Source organism: Ursus americanus, chromosome 12 (genome assembly GCF_024610735.1).
Source record: "Ursus americanus isolate L20-20 chromosome 12, mUrsAme1.1.p, whole genome shotgun sequence".
Classification (NCBI taxonomy): domain Eukaryota; kingdom Metazoa; phylum Chordata; class Mammalia; order Carnivora; family Ursidae; genus Ursus; species Ursus americanus.
The window spans coordinates 43,900,034-43,919,571 of NC_142138.1; the positions used below are offsets into that span (position 1 = coordinate 43,900,034).

A 19,538-nucleotide genomic window follows, 5' to 3' on the forward strand; every position below is an offset into this window, starting at 1 on the left:
TACTATCTTCATATTCTCACCAACCTTTGAAATTATTAGTATTTTACTTTGCCAATGTGATGGAGTGAATTTTTGCTTTTATATTAGTTTTTCAGATCACTAGTGAAGTTAAACTCTTGTTCAAATGTTTACTGGTGAAATTAAACTCTTGTTCAAATGTTTACTGACCGTTCAGCTTTCCTCCTCTGTAAATTGCTTGCTTATATCCTTTGTCTATTTGTTTATTGGCTGGTGGGTTTTTTGTTTTTGTTTTTGTGTGTGTGTGTGTTTTTTTACTATATTTTAAGAGCAGTTTTAAGTTCATAGCAAAATTGAGAAAAAGGTACAAAGATTCCCTATAATAGTCCTTGCCCCCACATATGCATAGCCTCCCCCATTAGCAACCTCCCAACCAGAGTTACAGATTTGCTGCAGTTGATGAACCCACATTGACAACATCATTGTCACCCAGAGTCCACATTTTACATTAGAGTTCACTCTTGGTATTATATAATCTGTGGGTTTGGATGACTGTATGGCATGTACCTATCATTATTATACGGTATTTTCACTGACCTAGAGCACCTCTATGCTCCACCTATTTGTCTACTCCCCCCACCCCCATTCCACAACCCCTGACAACCACTGATCTTTTTACTATCTCCATAGTTTTACCTTTTCCCAAATGTCATATAATTGGAATTATACAGTATGTAGCCTTTCAGACTGGCTTCTTTCACTTAAGTAATATGCATTTAAAGTACCTCCATTGGGATGCCTGGGTGGCTCAGTCGGTTAAACGTCTGCCGTCAGCTCAGGTCATGATCCCAGGGTCCTGGGATTGAGTCCCGCGTCAGGCTCCTTGCTCAGCAGGGAGCCTACTTCTCCCTCTGCCTGCTGCTCCCCCTGCTTGTGCTCTCTCTGACAAATAAATAAATCTCTTTAAAAAAAATAAAGTACCTCCACATCTTTTTGCAGTTTAATAGCACATATCTTTAGGGCTGAATAATATTCCATTATCTGGATGTACCACAGCTTATTTTTCTATTCACCTACTGAAGGACATTTTGGTTGCTTCCAAGTTTGGAAGTTGTAAAATAGAGCTGCTATAAACATCTGCGTGCAGGTTTTTTATAGTCATAAGTTGTTGACTCCTTTGGGTAAATACCAAGGAACATGATTGCTGATCGGATGGTGGAGTATGTTTAGTTTTGTAAGAAAGCACCAAACTTTCAAAGTTGCTGTGACCATTTTGCATTCCCATCAGCAATGAATGAGAGTCCTTGTTTCTCCACATCTTTACTACAGAGCCAAACATTTGACCAATGTGATAATGATGTCAGTGTAGGTTTCTCAGTTGTAGCAAATGTATGACTTGCAGATGGATTTTGATTCAGCATTTGGTTTTGTCAGTGTTCAGGATTTTGGCCGTTGTGATTGGTGTACGGTAGCATCTCATTTTCGTTTTAAATTGCAGTTCTATTATGAGATACAATGTGGAGCATCTTTTCATCTGCCTATTTGTCATTTGTTATCTTTGATGAGATGTCTGTTAAGGTGTTTGGCCCATTTTTTAATTGGGCTATTTGTGTTCCTGTTGTTACATTTTAAGTATTCTTTGTCTATTTTGGGTAACGTTCCTTTATTAAATATCATTGTCTACCTTTTTTTTCTTACTGATTTATATCATGTTTTATTTAGAGCAATTTTTCCAAATTGTTTCTGAGAAACTCAGTTGACTACAATGTATTTTATTAACTGCTAAGTGATAGAATTAATTTCTGAATTTTTAAAACTTTGTTTTTTTTTAATTGAAATTCAATTAAGTAACATATAATGTATTATTGGTTTCAGAGGTAGAGGTCAGTGATTCATCAGTCTTATGTAATACCCAATGCTCATTACATCACATGCCTTTCTCAGTGTCCATCACCCAGTTACCCTCTTTCCCTCCAGCAACCCTCAGTTTGTTTCCTATGATTAAGAGTCTCTTATGGTTTGTCTCTCTGATTTCATCTTGTTTTATTTTTTCCTCTCTTCTCCTGTGATCCTCTGTTTTGTTTCTTAAATTCCACATATGAGTGAGATCATATAATTGTCTTTCTCTGATTGACTTATTTTGCTTAGCATAATACCCTCCAGTTCCATCCATGTCATTGCAAATGGCAAGACTTCATTTTCTTGATGGCTGAGTAGTATTCCATTGTATGTGTGTGTGTGTGTGTGTGTGTGTGTGTGTATATATATATGTATATATATATATATATACACACTTCATTTTCTTGATGGCTGAGTAGTATTCCATTGTATGTGTGTGTGTGTGTGTGTATATATACACACACACACACACCACATCTTCTTTATCCATTCATCTGTCAATGGACATCTGGGCTCTTACCACAGTTTGGCTGTTTTGGACATTGCTGCCATAAACATTGGTGTGCAAGTGCCCCTACAGATCATACAACTTTTTTTAGTTAAAGACCTAGTGTTATAATTTATTGTCAACTCTTATTTCTGTAAATTATGGATTATGTCATTCCTTTAGTGCCTGTTGCCAACCTGTCACAAGGTAAGAAGGTCCTAAAGATGAATTAAAATCAGAAATTGCTTATTAGGGGCGCCTGGGTGGCGCAGTCGTTAAGCGTCTGCCTTTGGCTCAGGGCATGATCCCGGCGTTCCGGGATCGAGTCCCACGTCGGGCTCCTCCGCTGGGAGCCTGCTTCTTCCTCTCCCACTCCCCCTGATGTGTTCCCTCTCTCGCTGGCTGTCTCTCTGTCACATAAATAAATAAAATCTTAAAAAAAAAAAAAAAGAAATTGCTTATTAGCTTGTTAGCTTTAATGAAACATTTCATTGGGGGAAAATACAGAGGATGTGGTTACAGGGAACTGTGCGTGTGTGTGTGTGTGTGTGTGTGTGTGTGTGTGTACTTTAATAAACCATGCAATTTAGTTGCCCATAATTGTTCTATATTCCCATCTTGTCTAACAGTAATATTATTATAAATATATAGAAGTGGGGCTGGAGCACTTTCTTTTGAGATGGTCATTATCAGATACTGAAGATCAAGCCACAGTATTATACTGCTGACTCCTATCAAATATAAAAAGAATGGAAAATAGTGCTTTTTGACACATGATGTCATCTGATTTTATCTAAAGATAGATGGTTTGTGTATTTAAATGTAACAATCCTTTGGTAAACTTTATCTTCCTGTCTTACAGATTAACAAATAGAAATATTATACACAAACCTGCAGAGTGGACCTTAATTGCTGTGGTGTTGCTGTCATTGTAAGTACTCCTTCAGATTTTAACTCTAAATACTAAATAGAATTTTGATTGGGGAAAAACCAAGTTATTCATTGATTTTATAAGCATCTTTGGAAAATGTACCTCTGTTTTGTGCCTTACTGTCCTTTCCTATGTGATGAAATAACTTTCATGTAAAGTGATATGCCAGTATTTTGATAAACTTTAATTATTCTCTTTATCTTTTTTACCATCTTTTCTTCTGAGGGCCTTTCTCTTCACAAATATTATTTGTTATCTTTTGAAAGAGGAGAACGTCTCCATGTGGACGATATATGGATAAGTCCTTTAATTTCATTTTTAACAGTGCATTTTTATTAACATTGAATGGGTCTCACTATTTTATAGCTGTAGTTTTACCAACGTACTTAATGCTATTTCATTTTTTTCCAATGTATTTTATCATTAATAGCTTTAGGAAAGTTTTAATTTCCAAACTAATATACATCTTTAAAATCAAACAGATGTAAAGGAACTAAAGTAGATACTTAGTGCACAAGCATATATAAAACATTTAATACTCATTCACCTTTTAAGAAATCACTTAGTGGTTTCTAAAGCTGTCTTTCAGTAGGGTTAAAACCATCCAGTAAGTGTAGTGTTTTTCAGCTTGAGTTGCAAGTCTTCTTTTGAGGACCATTCATTACTGCATTACTGTAGCTACTTGGTGCTTGTTAGGTCATTGAAGCCTATAGGACATTGAATACTTACTGAACACTCAGGTCAAGAAGTGTTATGAGCCAGCCTCATAGCATCTCCAGTCCTGCTTTCTCTTTCTTTGATATTTCTTCAGTCTGACATGTTACTCTGTCTTCACTGTCCCAAGGAAGGCTATGCTGGGAGGCATTAGACTAAGCTTCAGTGAGCCAGCATCTGTGTCACCCAACCAGATACAACTCACATGATTCATTAAATCAGAACACAGAAAGTAACTTTACTTGAATGCCCTGATATAAATTTTTTATCAACCATAAGAACAAATCTTTTGTCATTTCTACTATTCAGTGTTCCAGTTGAATTGGTTATTTGTGAAACAGATCTTATTAATTTTTTAGAAAGTTCTTTCCATTTTCTGAAATTTGTAAATATTTTGGTCACTAGCAAAAAAAAAATATCAGTATCTCTGCTCACCCACCATATCCTATGCCTGCCAATAAACCCTCATAGATAACTGTTTAACTGTACTTCTGCAATTCATTATACTAAAGAGGAAGTAACTTTTTTGGTTGACAAGTCACAGGCCTGCGCCAAGCAGTAATCTCAGAATCTTGCTTTCTAAGCCAGTAACTGGAAGTATTATCTTAATGAGCAGCTGCTTACTGAGAATACATGTTAGGTCCTACTTTTTTTTGTATCAAACTCTTGACACATCTTCTCCAAAATGTATAGGAAGGGGAAAAAAAAGTATAGAAAATGAAATAATAAAGACTGCCTTTAAAATTTCAAATGATTATTCCACACAAAAATAAACTTCTAGTGTTTGATTTTAATAAAGGCCCCCATGTGGCACAAAATATTGAAAGCTTTGCTAATCCTTTTAGGCACTATATGACTTCCCAACTTTGGATATAGTATAGGGAACCTCTTATTTCAAGGGTCAGTGACCCATAAAAATAGTAACTTAATTGAAGTTAAGACACAAACTGCACACATCTTATTTGTATTGCCTGTTGCACGTTACGCGGTCTTGAGGTAGCAGTAAACACTGACTAGTTCCTTTTGTCATTCACCTTGTATCCTTCTCTTTCATTATACATTAACCCCTAGCTACATCTGTCCATCCTTCTCCTGGTTCTTGGTCCTTTTGATACCTGCATAACTAAAATTCTGTCCAGTTAGGGCTCTTCTGGCTTCTTTTAAAATCCTTGGTCACTGTAGACACCAAGTGAGCTGAAATTTTCTTGGTTTTTGCCTTTCAAATATTACTTTCTCATAATTCTTACTTTTGCCATTGGCCCTCCTTGCAGGGTATTCCTGATCCCTTCCATTCTGCATTTGCACCTTCTGTATTTCACTAGCTGAAACCCCTTATTCTTTGGTCATCAGCTTCTAAGACTTTTGTCTCCTGTCCCAGTATTATTTTATTTATTTCCTCTTTTCTCAGAAAGTCTCCTTTAGCTTTTCATATTTCTTCCCCCAAAGAATCTCTTCTCAACTCATAAGTCCCTTCATTCTGTCTTGTTCTTTTATTATTCTTTTAGAGTAAATATTACTTTATGAGATGGGGGTAAAATTAAAATACTTAGTTAAATACTAATCCCATTGACTTCTCTAAAGTATAATTATACACTATACCCCTCTTTCTGCCCACTTAGAGTTCATAATTACTTTTTGGGATAGGCATTTTGTTGTTGGGGGAAGAAAAAGTAGACTTGAAGGCCAACATTGGATGAAGGATCTTAAACACAGGGAAAAATATGGAGACTTTAGACATCCAAAGAGACATGCACATAAAAGGAGAAAGGAAGTAACATATTCACACATATTTGTGGAGCAATAACCACACTACTCAGCCTTTTAATTTATTGCCACTAAGATTGAACATAGGCATACGTGGGATTATCTTTTTTTTTTTAATAATTATTCTAGGATTTGGAAAACCTTTGCATCTACTCTCAAATTTCCAGTGGAATTTTTAATCATCACTTGCAGATGTTTCTAGAATTCATGTTAAAAGTAAACTTCTTGGGGCGCCTGGGTGGCACAGCGGTTAAGCATCTGCCTTCGGCTCAGGGCGTGATCCCGACGTTGTGGGATCGAGCCCCACGTTAGGCTCCTCTGCTGTGAGCCTGCTTCCTCCTCTCCCACTCCCCCTGCTTGTGTTCCCTCTTTCGCTGGCTGTCTCTATCTCTGTCAAATAAATAAATAAAATCTTAAAAAAAAAAAAAGTAAACTTCTTATAAATCTTTATAGCTAGGAAAAAGATTCTGAATGGCAGTTATAGTCACTGAAGATGAGTATAATAAGACAATATATTCAGTATTATATAACAATGGTACTATTCTTTGTATATGAACATTGCAAGGTTTTGTTATTATTAGCACTTGTTTAACAAATGAAAGCTGTATCAAAATTCCTCTTGAGAACTACTTAGAAAATGTACTTTTTTTTTTTTTTTTTTTAGCATTTTTGCTGTACTGGCTCCAGTCTAACTTTTGTTAGAGGGGAAAAAAATCAATATTTTGAGCAAAACATGGTGGTCCAGAAGAATGAAAGAGGGCTGGTTCTTGAATTTTCACATCTGTATTCTTAATAGTAAATAAGGTGTTTCTGTAGCAAATCATCATTTCCTCATAATACACCTGTGAAACTGCAAGGGAAGTTAACATTAGAAAAATTTATACCACAATGTGTAATCTATCAGTGTATACTGATGGGAGTTTTATACCTGTATAATCTCAGGAAGGAATTAATCAAATCAAATTATACACTTCATCTTTATACACCCAATGAAATAATACACTTTTATGTAAAACTACATCATGACCTAGTCCCATTTCATTTAGATTTCTCCATATGACTTGAATGGCCAGTATGACTGCAACGTTTATGGATATTTATACTTTGTACTCAGACCTTAAATAGTTGTCAAGAGCACACAGAAAGACCTTTTAAATCAGAGCTTAAACAGTATACATTTATTTAACAGTGAAGGAATTAATTTCCCTTTAGTGCTTTCATGTTTATTTAGTAAATGTTACAATTAGCAAAGATTCTGAAGTACTCCTTACATAGAACATCTGTAATACTGATAATTGACCCAGTATTTTTTTTGTTTTGTTTTAAAGATTTTATTTATTTATTTTTGTGAGAGAGAAAGAGAACAAGCAGGGGGAGGGGTAGAGGGGGAGGAAGGAGCAGACTCCCCACTGATCAGGGAGCCTGATATGGGGGCTCAGCCCCAGGACCCCGAGATTATGACCTGAGCTGAAGACAGATGTTTAACCAACTGAGCCACCCAGGTGCCCCTCTTTTTGTTTTTTAATAACTCATTAGAAATGCAGTAAGTAGCCTGGTAATTGGTGTTATTGCTTAAGCACTTGCTTATAGTAATTTTTTAGCTTAGTTGAACTTTATCAGACTTTACTCTTACATACTATATGTTGAAAGAATACAGAGTTGAATCTGATTTTCCCACAAAGTAATGCTCTAATATTAGGCTCTTTCCATAGTCTTGATGCATGATTTTTCATAAAGATGTATGTAAATATATAGGCAGTCTGCTATAAGTATTTTAGTGCCTATATACTCTATTGTGTAAAGCTAGTTAATGTATTTGTATAATTTTGATGTGTTTATATACCAAATTAGCAAGCATAATAATTAAAGTCCATTTTGTGATGCCTCCTCATAGTGTTATCATATTTGTTTTTCTATCCTCATAATTCTCATCCTACTCCTAATATAGGAAAAACAGAAACTGTAGAATCGCTTTTCATCATGGTCTCGGTACTCAGTATAGTTTCTTTGAGAATATTTTGACTGGTATTCTGAGAAGATTTTATAGTTATAGGACACCCCCATCAGCTTGATCCCTTTTCTCCTTTTCCTCTTCCCTTTGTTCTTGGTCTTCCCAGTCTTCTTTGGGCTCTCATTATACTTCAGCCTATAACACAAGATGGGACTATGTAGATGTTGACCAAAAACTGAGAAATCTGGAGAAAGGTCCAGACTAGCCGCCAAAGAGAAACTATATAGAGGGCTATGGAGAAGCAGATTAACTGGCCTAATGTACTTTATGTGTATAGCCACATGCCAGAAATGGGAATCGGTTTCCTCATTGACTTTTCATATTTAAAATGTAACTTTTCTACCCAAGCTAACCTTTGTAAATAGCCGCTACTTTGTATTATGACAGTCCATGGTTAATTGTAGCATAGGAGTTGAATGTCCTTTAGTGGGTAGCCAGAGAGAGGGGTAAGTGTTGTTCCATGGGAATGATTTGATTATCTAATGAAGGAGATGAATACTTTGTATTACTTAGGGACGGTAGAGAGTGACTTGTGGTAGTCTAACATGGATACATGCTATTCCTAGTTTTATGCCCTTGGTGTTCTCTAATGGAAAGCTTTCAAGATCATCTCCAAAAATGTCTGCTTTCATTTTATTTATCTGAACTGTCTGTTTCCAGTGAACTGTGGCCCACTTCTTAGGCAGAGACCATGCAATAGTTTATTCCCCCTAAAAGCTTTCAGTATGCCTGTCGTTTAGGGAGTAGCATGTTAAGTCCTGAGGAATGGTATTTAAACAAGCTCAACTTGACCATGACCACTAAACAAAAGCCTTCACTGGGTATGCGCAGCCACTTTAGGTAACCATCATACAGATAGACACTCAGAAGAGTCACTTCCCTAGGGTACCAGGCATGAGCAGAAAGATGTGACTAAGGCTTTTTGCCTCCGCAGATTGTTTTTTTAGCCCACCCATCACTAATTTCCTTAGAGAACTTTGTGAGCATACCATGAAAAATGAAGAGATGGTTCCTTAGAAATTTATTGGTTTTCAGAAGTATTCTAAGGCCTTCCTTCTAACATTCCCAATTTGGTTCTGAGTAGTTGAGACCATAATGGAAGATCATTGAAATAATTTTTTATTTTTCCTTCTAATTATGGAATTTTTTATATTTAATTGAATTTTTATTGAGATATAAATTCATATAACATGAAATTCACCATTTTAAAGTGGACCATTCACTGGTTTTTAGTATATTTACTATATTACGTAACGGTCATCACTGTCTAATTCCAGAACATTACCATCACCCCAAAAAGAAACTTCATATCTATTAGCTTAGTCCCAATTTCCTTTTCCTTCATCCCCTGGCAACCACTAATCTACTTCTGTCTCTATGGATTTACCTATTTTGAACATTTTATACAGATGGGATAATATAATATGTGGCCTTTTGTGTCAGGCATCTTTCACTTAACATGTTTTCAAAGTTCATTAATGTTGTAGCACATAACAGTACTTCATTCCTTTTTATGTCTGAGTGGTATTCCATTTTATGGATATACCACATTTTATTTATCCATTAATCAGCTGATGGACATTTAGATTGTTTCTACTTTTTGGCTATTGTGAACATTTGTTTACAAGTTTTGGTATGAACGTATGTTTCAGTTCTCTTGTATATATATCTGAAAGTAGAGTTACCATCATATGGTAGCTTCTTTGTTTAATCTTTTGAGGAACTGCTAGCCTGTTTTCCAAGGTGGCTTCACTTTTATAAATTTCTGCTGAGGTCTCCATAGATTATTGAACTGTAAAGGTCTTCTCTTCTTACCTCATACTGAATAGTCATTTTAGAGGCTCATATTTGCAGTTTTTCCAAAACTCAAATATGCCCATTGTGAGTGATTTTAGACCTTCATGGACTTGTAATACCAACTTATGTTCTAGGAATTTCTCCTTAATATGCAAAATGACTACTTCTGACCACCACCCTTTCAGAAAGACCATAGTGTTAAATTATAAGACCATATAAATCGAATGTCTGAGTCGTAACAAGTGTTATTTTTTTTTTTTTTTTGGATTTCTCAGTATCCATAAAATTCCTCCTTTTGTTTGTTTTTTTCTTGTAAATCTTGGATTTGTTTATCTTACGATGTTTACTATCACAGTACCAAAGTTTAAGTATTTGTTTACTGAGGATTAAATAATAGTTCTATTATTTCTAACCCTCCCCATACTTACTGCTGAGAGTTCATATAAGAAAAATGTATTTTTAAATTGAAGTAACTTTACTCTAGGAATCCAGATATTTTCTAAAGAAAAAATACTTGTTTACATTTTTAACAAAAGCCAGTGATTTTTTTCCCCTCAGAATTCCTCATATTTTGACAATTTTATAATATTAACCACAAATTGCTGAGAGTCCCCAGTTTCAGGCCACAATACATATTAAAGTCACCAAGATCCTCAACAAAATGATATTCCCTCTAGCTTCCTCATCCCCAGCAGCAACAGTGGCAGCACTGGTGACTTGCAGGCTGCAAGCAGCACTTGGCCCTTACCAGTCACAGCCTTGACTTGAGGAGTCAGTCTCTGTATCTACCAATTACTTTTCACATCCTGACTGAGCTCACAGAGGACAGGCCTGGGGAGGCTAGGAAGCTAGAGGCTTAACGGCATTGTTATCCCCAGCCTCAGGGATCTGCACTGTAAGAATGAGATAATGTTGCATATAGACACCACTGGTTGGTTCCATTTCAGTGTCAGAGCATTGAAAAAAAAGCTGGAGCCACTAGTCTGAGAGAATTGTTACATAGCAACATTTATGAAGAAAAGCTTTTCCAGCTCTCATCTACAAAGCTGCTCTTAAAGATCTGTCACAAGCAGGATTTAGATATAAAGTTTAAAGTCACTACAGCCCAGCCCTTTAAACAAACCTATGTGTAATATATCACTACAAAGTGAGTTACAAAGAACTTGTTTGCTTTGAATTAGAAATATCAATGGAAAGCATCCCTGCTTCCTTATTAATAGGTAATCCTAAAGCACTAAATACAAACATTATCAGGGCATAAACCATCTGTTATAAGAAAAACATTTTATTTTATTTGGCTAGCATAGTCTTTTATAATCAAAGTTTTTATCTCCATTTCCTAGATAATAGTTATGAAGTAGAAAGCCCATAATGACATGCTTCTTCATGGTACGTTCTTCTTTTCTACTTGATTTTTCTTAGAAGTCCTTAATAGTAATAGCCTCACATGCCTCTTGATTTTGAGACTTTAGCTTTGTGTCCAGGAGAAAAGTATATGCAATTTAAATGCATGTAAGTAATTTTTATTAATCATTACAATACCTTCCTTAAATGTAATTCCCTTACCATACAGACTACCTTTAGCTATGCAAGGGCCTCTTAAACCCTGAATTCGGTCTCGTTCTGGATTTTATCCTGTTTTTTTCCTTTGCACTGGCAGTGTAGCCTTGCACAAGTTTCTTAACCTCATTTTGCATTATTTTTCTTTCTTTTTTTTTAATAATAATATTTTTTATTATGTTAGTCACCATACAGTACATCCCATACAGTACATTTACATTTGATGTAAAATTCCATGATTCATTAGTTGCGTATAATACACCAGTGCACCATGCATTATTTTTCTTTTTTTTCTTTTTTTTTTTTTTATTATGTTAGTCACCATACAGTACATCCCTGGTTTCTGATGTAAAGTTCGATGATTCATTAGTTGCATATAACACCCAGTGCACCATGCATTATTTTTCTTGTTGGCAAAATGAGGGGTTAGACTATATCCAGGTTAAGTCAACTTAGTAGTGTGAATTCAACTATAAGATGTTATAAGTAAGAAGTTTTTCCAATGCAGTATGTGAAAGGGTACTGAAAGAGACAATGAGGATGAGTATATTTAGCATAGAAAACAATTTAGTTTTGCTGATAAAGAACCATGGTGATTCTGCCCAAGTATTATTACTTAATGATCTTAGTCATTAAGCTTGGCAAAGAAATGCACTGAATGATACGGCTAGGCACTCTTTCTGTGGAAAGATTATAGAGTACTCATTTAAGTCAAGGGGAGGAACACCCCTCAAGATTCCTTTACTCTCTTTCTACTACAGACTGACATTATATTAGCTGATACTATATTGCTCTCCACATCAAAGCTGAGGAACCTGCCCTGGATGCAAAAGGAAACAATGGAGTGATTTAGTATCTCAGCATTATACTTAGAGTGGTGAAGAGCAAAATAAAATGTGTATGTTGATTGTTTTTAATGTAAAAATATGGGGGGGTTGTGGGGGGGATTTTTTTTTTTTTTAAGATTTTATTTATTTATTTATTTGACAGAGAGAGAGAGAAAGCGAGGACAAGCAGGGGGAGCAGCAGAGGGAGAAGGAGAAGCAGACTCTCTAGTGAGCAGGGAGCCTGATGTGGGGCTCAATCCTAGGACCTCAGGATCATGACCTGAGCTGAAGGCAGACACTTAACTGACTGAGCCACCCAGGCACCCCATGAAAATATGTTTTAAAACTATTTTGCTTACAGAATCCTCACTGCAATCCGTGGACCTCTTTTCCCTCTTCTACATTATTCTTTACATTTTATTCTAGAAATAAATCTTGTCAGTGAATAGGGATGTCTAGAAATCTGCTCATGTGAATTTTAGATTCTTTGTTCAGATCACATTTAAGGAAATTTATAAAGTGGTTCTAGAATAACATTTTCTTTTTTTACTTCCTACTTTGTTTTTTAGTCACTGAGGAAAAGATCTCAAGTGTTCATTGATAAATCTTCTTTAAACTAGATATGGTGGGACACCTGGGTGGCTCAGTTTACAGTTAAGCGTCTGCCTTTGTTCAGCTCAGGTCATGATCTCAGGGTCTTGGGATTGAGTCCCACATCAGGCTCCTTGCTCAGCGGCGAGCCTACTTCTCTCTCTGCCTGTTGCTCCCCCTGTGTCTGTGCTCACTCTCTCTCTCTCTTTCTCTCAACAATAAATAAACAAACTAGATATGGTAAGGCAACCTGAGTTTCTTCTCTGAGATAGTATCATCTTGTTGTTAGCTAAAGGATTGATAAGTACCTGACTTGTAGCTCTGATTTTTCTTCTAAAGAGTTGGTTTAGTCTTTTTTTTTTAATGTCTCTAATCTATGCCATAAAAATCAACATAAGTAGAGACCATAAATGCCAGAAAAGGAAATGAGACCCACACTTCGTTATAGCATCATAACTATAAATCAGTGTAGAAGCTGGCATCTATACAATAATTGAAAAGCTTCCAAATACTTAGAAATTTGAATTTAAAAAGAGACAACAAGGGTATATTGAGCAGCTGCTACTGGTAAGGCCATATTTTAGGCACTGTGGGGATACCAATATTAAACAAGGCCTCTGCACTCAAAGACTTTACAGCCTGCTGGATGTTGAGGAAAGAGGGAGATGAATGTGTGCACAGGTAACTACAGTAGAAAGTTAAATATATCAAATGGCAAAAAAGAAGCACAGACTATTGGGAGTTTCAAAGAAGCAAAATATCTTGACAAGAAAGATTTAAAAAAAAAAAGAGGGTTTCACAGAAGTGGGGTTTGTGATGGGCCCAAAGGATAGAAAGGTTTTCAAGAAATAGAAGTGAAAACCCAAAAGACTCCACCCCAAAACTGCTAGAACTCATACAGGAAGTCAATACAGTGGCAGGATATAAAATCAAGGCACAGAAATCAGTTGCATTTCTATACACCAACAACGAGACAGAAGAAAGAGAAATTAAGGAGTCGATCACATTTACAATTGCTCCAAAAACCATAAGATACCTAGGAATATATCTAACCAAAAAGGTAAAGAATATGTGCTTAGAAAACTGTAGAATACTCATGAAAGAAATTGAGGAAGACACAAAGAAATGGAGAAACGTTCTATGCTCATGGATTGGAAGAACAAATATTGTTAAAATATCTGTGCTACCTAGAGCAATCTACACATTTAATGCAATCCCTATCAAAATACCATCAACTTTTTTCACAGAAATGGAACAAATAATCTTAAAATTTATATGGAACTAGAAAAGACCCCAAATAGCCAGAGGAATGTTGAAAAAGAAAACCAAAGCTGGTGGCATCACAATCCCGGACTTTAAGCTCTGTTACAAAGCTGTAATCATCAAGACAGTATGGTACTGGCACAAAACAGACATAGATCAATGGAACAGAATAGAGAGCCCAGAAGTGGACCCTCAATTCTATGGTCAATTAATCTTCGACAAAGCAGTAAAGAATATCCAGTGGAAAAAAGACAGTCTCTTCAACAAATGGTGTTGGGAAAATTGGACAACCACATGCAGAAGAATGAAACTGGACCATTTCCTGACACCATACACAAAAACAGACTCAAAATGGATGAAAGACCTAAATGTGAGACAGGAATCCATCAAAATCCTTGAGGAGAACACAGGCATCAACCTCTTCGACCTCAGCTGCAGCAACATCTTCCTAGACACATCGCCAAAGGCAAGGGAAGCAAGGGCAAAAATGAACTATCGGGACTTCATCAAGGTAAGAAGCTTTTGCACAGCAAAGGAAACAGTCAACAAAACCAAAAGACAACCGACAGAATGAGAGAAGATATTTGCAAATGACATATCAGATTAAGGGCTAATATCCAAAATCTATAAAGAACTTATCAAACTCAACACCCAAGGAACAAATAATCCAATCAGGAAATAGGCAGAAGACATGAACAGACACATCCAGATGGCCAACAGACACATGAAAAAGTGCTCAACATCACTCAGCATCAGGGAAATACAAATCAAAACCCCAATGAGATACCACCTCACACCAGTCAGAATGGCTAAAATTAACAAGTCAGGAAACAACAGATTTTGGCGAAGATGCGGAGAAAGGGGAACCCTCTTACACTGTTGGTGGGAATCCAAGCTGGTGCAGCCACTCTGGAAAACAGTATGGAGGTTCCTCAGAAAGTTGAAAATAGAGCTACCCTACAACCCAGCAATTGCACTACTAGAGATTCATCCCAAAGATACAAGTGTAGTGATCTGAAGGGGCACCTGGACCCCAGTGTTTATTAGCAGCAATGTCCACAATAGCCAAACTAGGGAAAGAGCCCACAGGTCCATCGACAGGTGAATGGATAAAGAAGATGTGGTATATACTACCATGGAATATTATGCAGCCATCAAAAAAATGAAATCTTGCCATTTGCAACGATGTGGATGGAACTGGAGGGTGTTATGCTAAGTAAAGTAAGTCAATCAGAGAAAGACAATTATATGACTTCACTGATATGTGGAATTTGAGAAACAGGCAGAGAATCATAGGGGAAGAAAGGAAAAAATGAAACAAGATGAAACCAGAGAGGGAGACAAACCATAAGAGACTCTTAATCTCAGGAAGCAAACCGAGGGTTGCTGGAGTGGTGGAGGGTGAGAGGGATGGGAAGAGAAAAAAAAAAGAAATGGAAATGAAAGGATGAGGGCATTCTGAGGCGCCTGGGTGGCTCAGTCAGTTGAGTCTGCCTTCGGCTTGGGCGATGATCCTGGGTCCTGCGACTGAGCCCCACGGCATCAGGCTCCCTGCTGAGCGGGGAGTCTGCTTCTCTCTCTCTGTCCCTCCCCCCCACTTGAGCACGCTCGCTCTCTCACTCGCTCACAAATAAAATCTTTAAAAAAAAAGAAAAAAAGGATGAGGGCATTCTAGGAGGTACCTGTAACATGGACAAAGAGCAAAAAGAAGGGATTTGGTGAAAAGTACAAAATAACTGGAAAGAGTGGTAGGAAAGTTGGGTCTATCATAGAGATAGATCTTTTCGTGGCAGGTAAACTTCAGTGAACAGTGAAAGTCATTTAAATTTTGAGCAGAGTACTGTCATGAAACCTACGCTTTAGGAAGATCAGGCTTGGAGAAATCTGGAGTCAGGTCTGATCCTGTCTTCCACCAGTCCTTCATCAGTCCTTCAAAAGCTTCCAACTGCTCTTAAAGAAAAAACTTCTTATTGTGGCCTACGTGGCCCTGTTTAGTACAGCCCCTTCTTTTCCAGCCTCCTCTCACACCAGCCTACCTTGTTCTCTTTCCCAGAACACTGACCTTTCGGCCCTTCTCATCACACCCTCATAGGACACTGGTTGTTCCCTCTGTCCAGAATATTCTTCCCTCCCTTCTTTCTTCGGTTAATTCCCCTTCATCTTTTAGAACCTGAAGAACCTCTTCAAGAAATTTTTCTTGACTTCCTGACTAGAGCAGATATCTTTACAAATAGGCTTTTATAATATCTTTCCTACACTTGTCTTGTTTTCAGTTTTATATTTAATTGTATTGATTACTTGATTAATGTCTGCCTCCATGATTTAACCTGAAGATTTTGGGGGCTGGTTCTTTGTCTGATTTTATTCACCATTGTATACCCAGCACTTAGCAGTGTGCCTAATTCTAGATTTATAATAAATATCTGGTAGTGAATGAGTGAATGAAGGTATAAGTGAGATTAATTAGGAAACTACCCTTTCTCACTCTTTGTTGACTCCTTCCCTCCTCCCTACAACTGCTTATTCATCTTGGAAGTTTAAAAAACAAAACAGAAAAAAACTTATCCTTTGTCCTTAACTTCACTGACCCCTCTCAGACTATCCATCCATTCACTTAAAGAACTAATTTGCTGTCCGTGTTTCCAGTGCTTTTCAGTAATCTCTTGCATTCTTTTTCTTTCCCACACCATTTACGAAATTGATTTCTCCAAGACTCCAGTAGTGATAGCGTAGTTCACCAAAGAGCAATGAGGCAGTGAACTAAAATGATCACAACGAAAATTAAGTGGGAGAGACAGATGATAAGAGACATTACAACTCCGGAATCTACAATTGCCAATCTACATTTGGCAATGTGTGTGTGTTGGAGGGGACGGGAGTAATAAATGATTGCAAAATACAGGCACACTTCATTTGATTATGCTTTACATTATTGTGCTTCGCAGATTATTGCATTTTTTTTTTTAACAGATTTAAGGTTTGTGGCAACCCTGCATTGAGGAAGTCTGTCAACACTATTTTCCAACAGTATTTGTTCACTTCATGTCTCTTTGTCACATTTTGGTAATTTTTGCAATATTTTGAACTTTATTATTACCACATTATGGTGACCTGTGATCAGTGATCACAACTCACTGAAAGCTCAGGTGATAGCATTTTTAAATTATTTTTTAATTAAGGTGTGTACTTTTTTTTAGACATCATGCTATTGTATGTAATAGACTACAGTATAGTGTAAACATAACTTTTATATGTACTAGGAAACCAAAAAATTCATTCTTTATTATGATACTCATTTTATGGCAATGGTCTGGACCAAACCCGCAGTATCTCCACAGTATGCCTGTATTAAGACAGGTGACTGGGAAAATACTGGTGCCTCTAGGGAAATGGGCAGGAGGAACTAATTTTAAGAGATGGTGCATTTGGTTTAATATCTGCTCTGCAAGCACCAAGGCTATTCCTGTTCAGGAATACGAAAGGTTCAGGCAGATTATATACTTGGGTGGTTCCCCAATAGGTATTTGAAAATGTGGAATTGGAGCTAAAGAATGGTAGGGAGTCTGCCCACGTCCAATGCCCAGAGTCAGACCAGCACCCTAGTGTGGACCCTGAGTGCTGTCAGGAAGGCATTAGTAGCCAGGGGCCACGATCCAGCTTGCTGAAGGAAACTTGGGGACTTCTGTAAGGAGAGGAATAGGAAGGACCTGAGGAGAAACAGTAAAGGAGGGTGTTGTAGATCCTTTGGAGCCAAGGACTAGAACTGACTTGCAAAACATCTACCAACTAGGGGTTTCATGAGCACACTCCTTTGCCAGGATCTTGGTGAATAATCTTTCACCATGTATTTATGTCTTGGAACATTGTTTTACTTGTCATCACGATCATGATTGGCTGGATGATTTTGTTGCATTTGTATGTTACATGGGCACATTTCTGGAGTTCACTCCTCCAATTCTGAAGTGGAAAGAGAAGTGACTTGTTGAGGAGAGGAAGGCACAACTGAGGACCCAGGCTTTGGATGAAGAACCGCAAATAAGAACCATGTAGAAGGGATATAAGTATCCCCCAGGAAGGACCCTGGTGGAAATAAGCAAAGATGATCCTGGTAAAGTAATGCAGCTCTGAAGCTCACCTCACCAGCTGTACAATTCCTGTTGTTGGTTTTGCATAAAGTAGTTGCAAATTGTTTTGTCACATTTTACATAAAAAGTTAACGTACATAAAAAGTTAATGTACTTAAAAAAAATGATAAGGGGGGGCACCTGGCTGGCTCAGTTAGAAGAGCATGCAACTCTTGATCACAGGGTCCTGAGTTTGAGCCCCACATTGGGCGTAGAGATTACTAAAATAAATAAAATTTTTAAAAAAATGGTAAGGAAAATGAGAGACCTGGACTTTGGAGTCAGCACTGAAATGGTGAGATGACAGAGGGAGACGTGTTAAATACCAAGTCAAGATGAGATAGAACCTGTGGACCAGCTGCATCCATGCCAAGGATGCCTGATCACTACAGAGAAAGCAGAAGGAGGGGGAAAGTGGACGTTTTTGAACATCAACTATATGCAACACCATGCTAGATTCTTTACATGCATTATTTAATTTGATCTTCACAATCCAGTAAGATCAGTGATGGTGTCCTACTTCGCAGAGGAAGAAACAGATTGGGAAGACAAGCACTTTGTCCGAGATCATACCTGGGACTCAGACTCAGACTGTCTAACTTCAAAATGTGTGCACTTTCCTTGGCACAGTGTACTTCAGAAACGTATGTATCCAACCAGAACACTGCCAAGGAATCCAAAGCAGTTATGAGGTTAAAGAAGTGGTAACTACCTTTCTGAGAACCTGGTATTTATCCTCTGTTGAAAAAGGATGAGCACTGAAAAAAGGCTGTGGCTTTGGCAATTGGTGGTTGTAGGTGACCTTCAAGAAAGCAGTTTTCTTAGGATGATAGGCATGGAGACCAAATTGGCAAGGACAACTACAGTAGACAGTTGTGAAGCTACTAGACATAGCACATGTTGACCACTCTTTCCATATGGTTGGCAGAAGAGGAGGGGGAAGCGATTATAACCCCATAGGACGTAAATCTTCAGAAGACTTTTCAAGATAGTGGAGGCTTGGACTTGTTGGTGGCAGGGAGCAAGGAAATGTTAGGTAGAGTACTTTTGGTAGTACTAAAAAGACACAGGGTAGCTGGCAGGATGCGGCTCATGACAAAACTGGGAATGTCATCAAAGGCATATTTTGCCTATTAATTTTTCTTCTCTAACCCGTTACCCATCTATCTTTCCTACTGTTTCCTCGACATGTTTCTCCTTGCCTTGACTGTATTATTTGCTAACATTTTGCCTTCTTTATTTAATTTCAAAAGCAAATGAACCAAACCTTGTATATTTCTCCTTTCAAAAATCCATGTATTATTGCTTTTTTTTTTTTTTTTTAAAGATTTTATTTATTTGACAGAGATAGAGACAGCCAGCGAGAGAGGGAACACAAGCAGGGGGAGTGGGAGAGGAAGAAGCAGGCTCACAGCGGAGGAGCCTGATGTGGGGCTCGATCCCAGAACGCCAGGATCACGCCCTGAGCCGAAGGCAGACGCTTAACCGCTGTGCCACCCAGGCGCCCCAGTATTATTGCTTTTATTACTTGCTCTGATTGATTCTTACCCTGCTCCACTGCAGGTCCTAGGAGAATTAAGTGTAAGGCAGCATTTCTAAGCTTGACCTATAT

At 37.5% G+C, this 19,538-nt stretch overlaps 1 protein-coding gene and 1 pseudogene across 2 annotated transcripts in view; both read left to right on the plus strand.

The window, feature by feature from the left end:
• Window positions 1-19,538, plus strand: part of RPAP2 (RNA polymerase II associated protein 2) — an 85,052-nt gene that overhangs the window by 45,710 nt on the left and 19,804 nt on the right. For both annotated transcript variants that reach the window (XR_015726309.1, XM_045801790.2), the window contains one exon: window positions 3,207-3,275. Coding sequence is in view for 1 of the 2 variants with exons in the window: in XM_045801790.2 (XP_045657746.2) it covers window positions 3,207-3,275 (69 nt within the window). In the remaining variant the exon portion in view is untranslated. The remainder of the gene's footprint in view (window positions 1-3,206; window positions 3,276-19,538) is intronic.
• LOC148109181 (mitochondrial sheath formation-associated protein pseudogene) lies at window positions 12,089-19,252 on the plus strand (annotated as a pseudogene).